The sequence below is a fragment of the Pipistrellus kuhlii genome, unplaced genomic scaffold (genome assembly GCF_014108245.1).
Source record: "Pipistrellus kuhlii isolate mPipKuh1 unplaced genomic scaffold, mPipKuh1.p scaffold_m20_p_12, whole genome shotgun sequence".
NCBI classification, from domain to species: domain Eukaryota; kingdom Metazoa; phylum Chordata; class Mammalia; order Chiroptera; family Vespertilionidae; genus Pipistrellus; species Pipistrellus kuhlii.
This window is the reverse complement of record NW_023425427.1, coordinates 37,895,596-37,907,995: the sequence shown is the minus strand read 5'-3', so window position 1 is coordinate 37,907,995 and position 12,400 is coordinate 37,895,596. Positions and strand designations below refer to the sequence as shown.

The window sequence follows — 12,400 nt, the reverse complement described above, 5'->3', positions numbered from 1 at the left end:
GAAGGGGTGTTCATCTTCATTATCCCTCTCATATATATTTTAGTATGGTGGTTATGTGGCTTATCATGAATCATAGGTATTTCTCATGTCATATTATAAAAAATTTTCAGTTGTAACTTTATTATTTGCATGATGTTTCTTCAGTATGCCATGGTTTGTTTCACCAAACAAATTTGTTTCACCAAGTATTTGATATTTTGGGTACTTGTAATCTTTGCTAAATAAGAAACATGATGAATATCCTTGTATTCTTAATATATTTTATGGGATTCTCATTTACTAGTAAAATAAGTCTAGAGCTGGAAACACAAAATGGATAGTTAGTAGAATTTTTAGAGCATGGGTCAGGTTAGGAACACTTAAAGGAAATGGAGGACTTGAGAAAGCCTCCAGTTTCTAACCTTTCATAGTTAGAAGACTTTAACTCTAAATCTTTCTTCATAGAAAACAAACAAACAAACAAACAAACAAACAGAAAAACTTTGCTATGACTTTGGAGGCTTCTTGACTCAACTTTGAAGCAGATTGCAGAGTTAAGTTTCAAGGAAGGCAACCCCTAATAATATCCGGGTTAGAGAGTCACTTTCCCGTTTTTGTTTCTTGCCAAACCTTGTAATTCAGGGCCATATGCTTGTCTCTTTAACATTTCCTAGAATTTATCTTAAATCTCACTAATTTTAATAGCTGAGTGGTGGCAATGCTGCTTTCTGGCAGTGTCCTGATAGCGGCAACAAAGCAAAGAGCTAATATTTCTCTCACAGTGATTGATGAGCTCATTTTGTTACAGAGGACAAATTGGATTTTTTTTTAATACTTGTAATAAAAATTAATGTGTGATGTTGCTTTCCGGATGTTATTGGATCTCTGACTTAATACAGATTTCTTCAATAAGAGCTTGAGCTGATAACTTGACCAGAAGTTACCTATGTCCCCCTATGGCTACCTTCGGAAGTAAAGGCGCTTCTCTAATTCTGTAATGACTGGCACATTTAAGCTTGTATGTTTGTATTTTTGTATCAGTGGAAATGGGGAGGGCCATGGCAAGGGGGTAATAGTCTGTGTTGGAATTTTCCATCTAATTGTGATCAATTCTTTTTATTTCAGCACCTCCGAGGTTTACGCGAACTCCTGTTGACCAGACGGGGGTCTCTGGTGGAGTTGCCTCTTTCATTTGCCAAGCTTCAGGAGACCCAAGACCTAAAATTGTCTGGAACAAAAAAGGAAAGAAAGTCAGCAATCAGAGATTTGAGGTATTAGGTCCATTGTTCTGATTCTCTCGGGGGGAAGAATGGATTGGCTGTGTCTTTGGTTTGGATGTTACTTGCTTGTTTTCCTCTGTTACAAGGTTTCCCAGTTACTGAGATGTGGCATTCTTTATGTTGCATGTGATGGAAAAGTCAACTTCCAAAGGCCTGTAAAGAAGAGGAATCTGGGGGTTCAGATTGCTCATGTTGTTTTTGCATGTACCAAGGCTCATGTGTTCCTAGCATCTGTCTGTTAGCCGAATTCTTACAGGGAGGCCCTCATCCTCCTACAACCGAGCTTAGACGATACGTGATGGCTTCCTGAGCCATTGTGTTTCTATGCCATTGGCTCTTTCTGACTTACTTGTCATTCTTAAACCAATTAGTGTGGACATCTAGTCAGTACTACTAAGTTAACTAGAATCTACCTCTCTTGCTGGGCATGAAGTTAGTCCCATTCAATCCCATGGCCTGGCATGAAGGATCTGTGTTTTCCCAAAGGGATCAAGTTCCTGTTACCAGGAGCAAAGGGGATAGAGAGTGGGCGGAAAATAAAGTTGCCCACTCCACCTTGCCCAGTGTTGTGCAAGTACCTGGATCTAGAATAAGAAATTTGCTCTATGTGTTACTGCAAAGTAATACTCTCTAAGAAACACAGCCAACCGGGTTGAAGTTGCAGGTAAACCGATTGAAGAAGTCCATTTTCTTCATTCAGAAAGCTCAGTACAATGAAGAGGATGAAACATAATTTGTATATTATTTTGGTATTTGTGCGAGCCTTATGATTTTGAAATTTGCTCATTCGGGGTGAGAAAGAATAGGTGGTAGCTACATAGAAAAATATTGGAAGAAACACAAAATATTATGCTTACAATTTAAGATCTAAAGAAAATAGCTTTATTTTTAGATGACAATAAAACTTCCAAATTATAAAACTCACTTCCTCATAGTTGAGTTTCTGATGTACTCCGTGACCTTATTCACAAATTGGCTAATTAAGGCAATTTCTTGTTAAAGAAACATAGCCATACAAAGTTAAGAACTATTTGGTAATACTCATTTTTCACTGGTAATCACAGAGCAATAAATAGTCCAAATGCATAAAGGATCTAATTAATTGCACTAGTGAAAATTGAAATATGGACTGCAGTTTAGAAATAAAAATATTTTTAATTGTTTATTTGAAACTCAGATCTCAACAGTGATTTTAAAATCAATAAAAGCTAACCTTAAATCATCTTTGGGAAATATTTCTTACAGCCTTTAGAAAATGTTCTTTGGTGCACATTTTTTAAAAATTTAAAAGAATACTTTTTGACAAATAGTTGTGTGATATCATGCTTGCTAATGATGATGGCTTCTTGACAGAATTATAATTATAATGGTAAATATTCAAAGTATGAACTCTGTTTAGCACAACATTTCTAATGAGAATCACATAAATATTTTTAGGAAAAAATTATTTATTTTCACACAAAGCTCCTTCATCAAATAGTATCAAGTCTTGGGCTGGGAATCTTTAATATCTGTAACAAAATATATGTCCATTTTTGGTTTTACTCATTTATAAGGCCCATGAGAGCAGTACATAAAACTGATTTTGTTTTTTCTTCTATCTCTAGTGCCAAATACAGTGTCTGGCCTAGTTTAGGTACACTTCATTAAATACTGGATATTAAATAGGGTTTTCAAATCAGAAATTGCAACACCAGCTTTTAAAATGTGGCATAGTGTTTGTTGTAAGAGTTTTCATCTAAATCTAGGAAATAGTTCAGAAAGGTAAACTTAAAATGCCAAGTAACAATTAATGAATCCAAATTTAAATTGGTGTTAAAGATGTTTAAATCTTTTCCCCCATTAAGCCATAAGATGCTCACAAATGCTTTTTAAAAAAATATGACATGTTTGACAAATCCTATATAATAAAAGCATAGTATGCAAATTGCCCCTTCACCATAGTGCTTCTAGGAGTTCCACCAGGGGATGGGCCTGTTGGAGGAAGGGAGGGAGGCCCTAACCAGGGGAGGTGGTGGCTGGCACCTGGGCGGGGGGAGGGGGGGCGCGGGGGGAAGAGGGGAGAGGAAGTGAGGGAGTAGTGGGCTGGTAACTAGGACCCTACAAGTGCACGGATTTCGTGCACTGGGTCTCTAGTATTCTTATAACTGTGAAACTCCCAAGATATGCATAGTAGATTCATTCTAAATGCATGCTTAATAGAGTAGAAAGTGGATTGAGAAATGAGACATTTTGACTATATTTGTGGATGTTAAACATAAAGACAATGCAGAAAAAACTTGAAATGGATATATTTTTAAAATATTCTACCTTTTTTTTTCATATGCTGACATATATACTCACACACAACATCTTAGAATGAACATCCCATCAATGTATTTATAAGGCATTCTCTCTTTATTCATAATTTAAGCACATGCACGTATCATTCACAGGGAAATGCAGGGGGGAAAAACAGTATTTCAGTGAACAGCTAAAAGTACTCAACATAGTTACAGGAAAGACAGGTAGAAGAGTCCATGGTTTATTAATCATCATCATCATCATCATTTAAAAGTAGTACTTGAAGTGGCTGCTAAATACCTAGGATTACTAACTCTCTCAGCAGAGTTCATAATGATAGTGAATTTAAGCTGACTGTTTAGGACATTTATTTTCTGCCTGGTGAAGCAAGCCTCCATTTTACAGCAAAATGCCCTAAAAATGCAGAAAATGCTAAGCTAGAACAAACACTGGAATGATTTATGGCAAAATTAATGCATGCCATTAGGCTCTTGGATTGTGAAAGCCTTCTTGTTGGCTGCCTCAGTGCTAGATTTATGCAGTTTCTCTTCATGGTTCACTCATCTATACTGTTCAGGCTCAGGCATTTTAAACCAGAAAAGCTTGGTGGTGGCACACTTTATTTCTTCACTTTACAGTCCAATTATTGAGTGGATCTACCTGTGCATGTATGTTTTCAGAGATTGAATAACTTGAGAAGTTTATGCATCCTAGAAACAAGTCTATTTGCAGAATTAATAGGATCACATTGCCCTAGATACACCTACTGGATGATTTTCTTGAGTGAATCCATGATATTCAGCAGAGTTGAGAAATCTACATTTTTGCATATATAGTTTCATGTCTTTTGTCCCCTTGTTCGGTGGATTCATTAAATCAATCCAAACATTCGTGTCCCCACTGTATGAAAATGCAGTCTCAAAATGCCGCCAAGTTTAATCTGAGTCTAAAGGCTGGTTCACTAAATGGTTTCATTCAGAGGTTTAGCTTAAGAGGTGGACAATTGTAACAACACCTGTGACAGCTATTGCTTCCTCTAATAGGTAATAGAGTTTGATGATGGATCTGGATCAGTTCTCAGAATACAGCCCTTAAGAACTCCCCGGGATGAGGCCATTTATGAATGTGTGGCCTCGAATAACGTCGGAGAAATAAGCGTATCTACCAAACTCACAGTTTTGCGTGGTAAGTACTCAAGTGCAAGTCTGTTGCTTGTGTCTTTGTTGAAATTCTATATCCCAGGTGTCCTATTGTAAAGCCGTCAAAAAAGACCAGCGTTGTCCTGACATTTACATCGGAAATACATTGCAATCAAATGGTTATAAGAGCTCAACTTTTACACAGACAGTGGGTGACTTCTTTCATGAGTCTTGGAAAATGCAAATCAGAGAGAGAAAAGAAAAATACCAAAGAAATTCTGATTTCACGTGCCAGATTCCGCCCTTTTTATTTTGGGTGGAAAACCTAGAAAGAAAACAGGGTATGCTACTGTTTTGCATGTCAGCAGCATTCCTTGTGTATGGAGATTTCATACTGAGCTCAGCCACTCCTTTTCACAAATGACTGATGTTCACAAAATGAAAGGAACAACTTCTAACTTACAGATAGTTGTTCTGAAGCAGAGGAATCAAAGCAAGAAAGGCACCTTTCTTCTTTAAGTCAAAAATTATGTGTTTTTATTTCATTCTTTTATATTTCTTGAATGAACATCTGTTGACTCAAAGTGACTCCAGCTATGTGCCTTAGGCAGTTTGACCAAAGCATGGCATGAAATGGCAAATACCCAGTGCAGTGTGTCTGCTTCCTAGACTGTCTTTGGAATGACAGTACTAGAAAAATAAAGGATAATGGTTAATAATACTGTGTGGTATGTATTTAAAGCAGGTTTTTGGATAGAGATAAGAACATTAATTGACTAGGCATGCCTCATAGTTAATATTTCCAGACTAACCTTTGTACCTGTATCTATCTTTCTCTCATACATAATTTACTTGTTTTATTTTGCTTTCTTGCACAATATATAAAAACAGGCATTCTTAAGATGAAGGGAATTGGAAAGAAGGAATTGAATTTTAATATTTACAGGGGGAACATGTAGGTTAATGATATTACTCCTCCATTTTACTGTTTTTCCATTGAGGGATTTACTTACTTTATGTGTTTTATAAATTCCAAAAACATTCCTTCTAGAATTATTTAATACCAAAATCAATTAGTCCAAGAATCTTAGAATATTAAATTATTTACATTATATGCTGAAATATATTTTAAATAACATAAGCATTTTAGTCTAAGGTGACATATTGAGCAACTAGATACAGATATTTGAAATGCATGTAATGGAGTGCTGCTTAAAAACAATTAAGTCAGATTTGAGTTATATTCCTCACCATTATGACTAGCTCAAGTTCATACAGAAAGTTCTTCATCCCCCTATCAACACATAGTGATGTTGATAAAATGTCTGAAAATTTAGATTAAATGCATGGGTAGGCTTGAAAGAAGAAATTTCCAGGGGCTAAAAACAAAGAGGCTTTCCAGAGAAGAAATCCCAACATGATAATCAAATGGATGCTAGGCTTTCAGACTGAAATTTATCTTTCCAGCAGGAAACAGTTTTATATAAAACTAGAGGCCTGGTGCACGAATTCGTGCACAGGTGGGGTTCCTTGGCCTGTCCAGTGATCAGAGCAATTTGGGCATCTGGCCCATTCCCTATCAGGGCCGATCAGGGCAGGCTGGCCTGGGGGAGAGATAGTGGGAGGTTGGCTATGGGAGCGGATTGATCACCAGGGGATCTCTCTTGTGTTGCATCAACCCCCTGATGGTCATTGGGTATTGTAGGGACTGGTCAACCAGATGTTAGGTCTTCTGGTCTTTCAATTGCTTAGGCTTTTATATATTATATATTTATTTCACACAGTAAGAGGAGAATGATCAGTTTTTAGCATACGGAGAGACTTCCAGTGCAATATTCAGGACCCAGAGGCTAACCTAAAAGCTGGTCAGAAACAGTGAATCCCATAGTCTGTGGAACAGGCAGCCATGTAAATCCTCACCTCTCAGATACACCCTCACTCCAGGGCATTCAGCCCCCTACGAGATCATTCAGGCCCCATTGGGCTCATTGGGTCTAATTCTATAGCACGAAAACCAGTCCCATTCACAGTGCACACTAAGCCTAGTCAATGGAAGTAGAAATCATAGTCTCTGAACTACGGATGATTGAACTGCATGAATGTGTTTTAAAAAATAATTTTAAATTATTTTGAAATACAATGACTATTTTTTGAGAACATGTATTTTAAATACCTGAAAAGGTAAAGGAATAAAATGTATCATACAAGAATCAGACATTAGGAAAAAGGAGGAGACAGGAATTAGAAGTCAGATTTTAGAACTGAAAGGACCCTTAAAGACTGTTATACAAACTATTAATACAAACTATAAGAAGTATGTACATATATTAATATACATATGTACATATTCACATAAACATACATAAAAGATCTGAAAACTGTAGAACCATTTCTTCTAAAGCAAAATCAACTCATTTGTAGGTCTTTTAAATTTTTCATTTTCATTTATTCACCTAGTTTAGAACTAATGCTATTATGTAGAAAGTGTATTACAAAGGTCTAATAAAGTGAAATTTACCAGAAACTTATTTTTTGCCTCCTGAGTTCCTTGAACAAATTCCTTAAAAGAAAACAATGATAGTCATTTGGCTTGACTTAATTTTCATGCCTTTAACAAATACATTAACAAAAAGTTGGAGGAAAATATGACTTCATGTAGACATTTACATGGAATTACGTTTTGCTGCCTCCCAGCTTTCTGGAGTCCCCCAATCTCACCTGCTTTTATCCAACTGGCCCCCACATAAAACAAATCTATTGGGAAATTTTAATATGATATTGACTTTCTATGGGACTATCTATCATATGTAAGTACATTTGTGTGAAATTTATGATTCTAGTAACACAGTGAAACCTTATTTTTTTTTAAGATTAAGTTTAGCAATTTTGGAAATGTTTCATGAGAAAAACTCAAAGGTATTTTGGATAATAGAAAAGTAGTCTACACATAGAGTGAAAATAGATTTATTTTATATATCCTCATAGGATGAAATAAACACGTTCAGAAATTAGCTTTGTGTCTTCAGGTTACTCCTTCATTTCAACATTTTAAATAACTATTGATAATCCTATTAAGGATCATCTTATAAAAGTATTCTAATGGTAAACTAGCATTCCTAGAATATGAATGTCGTTAACAAAAGTGGAGGGTTTCCTATCACGCTCTGTGCCCATTCTAAGTTAGTTTTCCCTCACAAATCACATTGGCAGGTCCACTTGCTTTCCAGTGGGCGGGAACTGCTTTACATGTTGTCATCCAGAGGCCTAATCAGATGCTCATTGGGTGCGCATGGGTCATTTACGTTTTTCCTCACTTTGCTGATCATGCCAAAAATGTGCCACCCGTCCTGACGGGTTTTTGTCTAATTGGACTGGATGGGGATCACTAATTTATTTCTCGCAGGCTCCCAGAGAACCTAATTAATTGCAGATTTAAACATCTAACCTGTGTGGCTAATGCAGAAGACGTGGAAAGAATACCCTGGCCACCCATGCGCATTGAAGGGAAGAGTATCTGAGGGAAAAGTTTCCCTCCGTAGCGTGTTTCCGATGGCCCCGCTCTGAAAACTGTTTTCATAAGGAAGGGTGACCACAAGCGTGGGCTGAACATGCCCTGGAATGAGCTATTTGGGCAATTACCACGTATACACCGTAGACTGCAGTTCCTCGAAAAGGTCTTGGAAGAAGGGGGAGTTAAATGTGGTAGATACAGCCTCTAGGTAATTTTTCAAGTTTTTGTGTGTGGCTGTGAAAACATAAGCAAATCCCAGCTCTCCTGTTCTGGGGCGGTTCAGGAGGCTGAGCGTATCCATCATACCGTGTGTTTTCCCTGCTCAGCAGAACCTTAACTGGAGCCCTCAGATGTCACACAGAAGGTATTAAGGGCTGAGCCTAACTAATTGTAGATTTCTACTAAGGACTTGGGATTGGATGTTAGATTTCTAGTGAGGGGTAAGGATAGGACCGGAGAGGGTGTTTTAAGAAGAGGGATCATACGCCAGAGGGAATTGGTTCTTTCTGAATCTTTGATTCACTGGTCACTATTTCTGACCAAAGATATCAGGAGGGAAAACTTGTGATATAAATTTATACAAGGACAACTGGGATGTAAATGCCCTCTCGGTGATGTTATCAGCCACTGGGCCTGGGAGAGGAAATATCGTCCTCCAAAGACTTCCCTGTAAGGCAGTCGTGGCTCTTTCAGGCAAGTGGAAGGACCAAGAACCCTTCCTTCTGGCTACATAATTCCCGTTCTGTGGGAGATTCACAGAAAATTTAATCAAGTGTACCTCAATTTAATCAAAAGCCACGAGTCATTATCTGACTACATGTCATGTTCTTGAACTTATATTTTTAGGTAGAAATTAGAAAATACACATTTTGTTGTCATCCCAAACAACATGTAAAATGTTATTTTTTTTTAAGTTTAGTGGATTGTTTCCCCCCAGACTTGCCCATTCCCGAATAGCACTGGCCCCCAATACACCACCAGCAGTAACATAAAGCAGGATTAATAAGGGGTGAGGCAACTGTAGGTTTACAGTTGTGAGTATGCAAATACGGGGTTTATTCTTATGTATAATTGATTAATTATTGTATTATTTTCCACACGTACAATTGTAAATCTATGTTTGTTCCACCCTATTTATAACATATAACATTGTTGCTCTTAATCTGCTCATAGGAAACCAGTTTGGCTATCGAACACCTACACAATAAAATGATTGTCTAAAAAAGTTAGGTGACCAAATGAGACATTAAATTACCTCGTTTTACAGATATATTTTATGAAACAATACTTATATTGAGTATCTACTCCATATAAATGCATCATATTTTACAAATGATCATCATCAAGACAGAATACAATATACAAAAGTCCTCAAGTCTAAATATCTAGTAATCTGAGTCTCAACTCTAGCTCTACCCCAAAGTACAATAGCTGTGCATTTGAGCAAGTCTGTTAACTATTCTGATGTTTAGATTTTTTTTTCCTCTCATCACAAGGAAGGGGTTGGGTTAGTGATCCCTCAGATCACTCCTCTCTTGCTTTTTAAGATTCAGTGACACCCGCATTTCAGCAAGTCCGTTCTTGTAAGGTGGAAAAAACATGCTCTCGGAAGGGGCTGATGCTGAGACAGTAAAACAGAGAGTGAGACCTTGGATGAGACAGAGAAGGCTTTTCATTGGGAAATGGAAAGACACATTTGCATAATGTGTCAGTTTCAAAAAAAATGTAAGCCATTATAGAAGTTGTTAAAAACAAAAAACCACAAAAAAAAAACTTTCGCCATTTTTCAGGGGGAAGGCAGTAGACGCTCCTGCCATTGCGCAGGGCCCTGTGATCAGAATTAGCATGTTCATTACGGCCTCATCTTATTAATGCCTCTTTCTGAAGATGAACACAGCCGTCCCCGCTGTGAAAATGGTACTTTGTCGTTTATGTTATAAAGTGGTCTCGGCTGGGGATCCAGGCGAGGAACATTAAAGAACAAGGCACAGCTGCCTGTCGCACAAAAGGTTTTTTATGAAAGACTGAAACAAAAGGAAGGGTGGCCAGCACGAGGAAACTTGCTGACAATGAGGGTATCGAGTGAGGATGGCTTGAAAAGCCTTATAAAATAGTTGGATACTAGGAGTGCGTTGATACCGGCATGATAAAACCCTCCTGTGCAGCATGATAAAACCCTCCTGTGCACTACATCTCCATGCTAAAGGGAGGTGGTGGTGGACAGTGCCCTGTACGTGAGGAGGAACTTCAGATTCAGTCCTTGAAGAGAACTGTTCTTGCTGATTCAGTGTTCACAGGGCAGGAGCCCACGTGGACAAGATTCTGAGACCGCACCTAGGAGAGACATCCATGATATTTGGGGATAACAGCACCTTGAGCTGAGGCTGTTCATGGTCCCCTGGGATCCCTCTTTTAAGGACCATTGTGTTGGTGACGCAGGCTGCTTGCTTTGAATCATCATTACTTGTTTGCTTTTTTTTTTTCTCCCCCCTCAGTCTGGGATTATGTCTTGAAAGGGCTCAGAGAGGACGAGTGCACTTGTAAATCGCTGTCTATAAGTGAGAACAGTATTGTTTTGGCTTCATATTGTAACATGGTTGTTATCCATTTAAACATGAATATTGAGTCCTTGGGTGCTTACTGTTGATTGCCTTGTTAATAGAGCTGGAGAAATGTGGAGCTGGGAGGGAATTTGTTAATCACCTAGTCTAATCTATTGTTTATGTAAGAAGTGATGGACCACAGAATTGGAAGTGATTTTTTTTTTCTTGGTCCTACAGCTAAGATTTCCTTTGGGTGTCACCCAGTTAGAAATAGTGTGGTGATAAGTATTCTGGCTCTTTAAACTTGTTTAAACTTTTGTTGTACATACATCATCATACTCGCTATCCGGAAGTAGAGCTTTCCTATGCCCCTCATAAGCTGAAATGGCATACAGGGAAGACACAATTACCTTAGGACGCATCTCACTAGGACGCATCTCACTGGGATGCACACAGTCAATCCAGATGCAGCCCAGATGCTCCCAGAGGCAGAGCTATAGCGGGTGATGCTGAGAGGCGGAGTGTAGTTCCCAGGGAAGGAGTTGGCGGGGCACTGTCGCTGCCTCTGTCGGTTCTTTTCAAAACAAATGCTGAACTCTGTTTTAGCTTTTCACCTTTCTGTAAATGCAAAACTCATCCGTGGATTTCTTTCTGATTGCAAAACAGGTAGTAAGGCAGGTCTTTCATGAAGGTGAAGTGACCTGAAGCAGATTTTCAGGAAGGGGCGGGGGTGTCTCTATAAGACATTGCCCTGGAAGGAAAGTGTTCTACAGGCTGCCCAGCCAAAGACAGGCGTGATGTAGAAGTGCTGACACGCTATGGGTGCACACAGTGAGGAAAAATCTTACTTTGATAATGCATCATGGGAGGGAGGAGACCTCTGAGTTGAGACTTGAAGAATGTATAGGCTTTTATCAGGTGGCGCTAATGAGAAGGACTATCAAGGATAGGCCTTCATGAGCATAGTTGCGTAGGTAAATATTTGGTGGTGGGTGAGGGAGGTATATTAGTCAGCGGTCCCCAGAGAAATGGCATGCAATCAAAAAGAGGATGGAGCCAAGCCGGTTTGGCTCAGTGGATAGAGCGTTGTCCTGTGGACTGAAAGGTCCTAGGTTCTATTCCGGTCAAGGGCATGTACTTTGGTTGTGGGTGCATCCCCAGAGGGGGGTGTGCAGGAGGCAGCTGCTCGATGATTCTCTCTCATCAATGTTTTTAACTATCTTTCTCTCTTCCTCTCTATAAAAAAAACACAATAAAATATATATTTTTTAAAAGAGGATGGAGATATACATATATCATAAGGAGTGAGCTCAAAGACTGGCACACTTGAGACAAGGGAAGAGCAGATGTTTCTGTTTGAGTCAAGGCAGGCATAAACCAATGTCCCAGGTTGAAGGTGCCCAAGCAGGAGGAATTCTCTTACTCAGGGTAGGGCCGTACTCTTTATTCTAATGTACATCTGCAACTGATGGGAATGAGCCCACTCACATTAGGGAAGGTAATCTGCTTTACTCAGTCTACTTATTTAAATGTTAATCCCATCCAAAACCAGCCCCACAGAAGCACTCAGAGAAATGTTTGGCCAAATGCCTGGGCACCTGGTTGCCTGGTCAGGTTGACACATGAAATGAGCCATCACAGGTAGGCATAAACCATGGTAGCTCA

The 12,400-nt window shown here is 38.7% G+C and overlaps 1 protein-coding gene across 32 annotated transcripts in view; it reads left to right on the top strand.

Annotated features, from left to right (window-relative positions):
* Positions 1-12,400, top strand: part of PTPRD (protein tyrosine phosphatase receptor type D) — a 626,044-nt gene that overhangs the window by 340,318 nt on the left and 273,326 nt on the right. For all 32 annotated transcript variants that reach the window (XM_045580211.1, XM_045580213.1, XM_045580225.1 and 29 more), the window contains exons 3-4: positions 1,105-1,250; positions 4,586-4,727. In XM_045580211.1, coding sequence (XP_045436167.1) covers positions 1,105-1,250; positions 4,586-4,727 — 288 coding nt within the window. The remainder of the gene's footprint in view (positions 1-1,104; positions 1,251-4,585; positions 4,728-12,400) is intronic.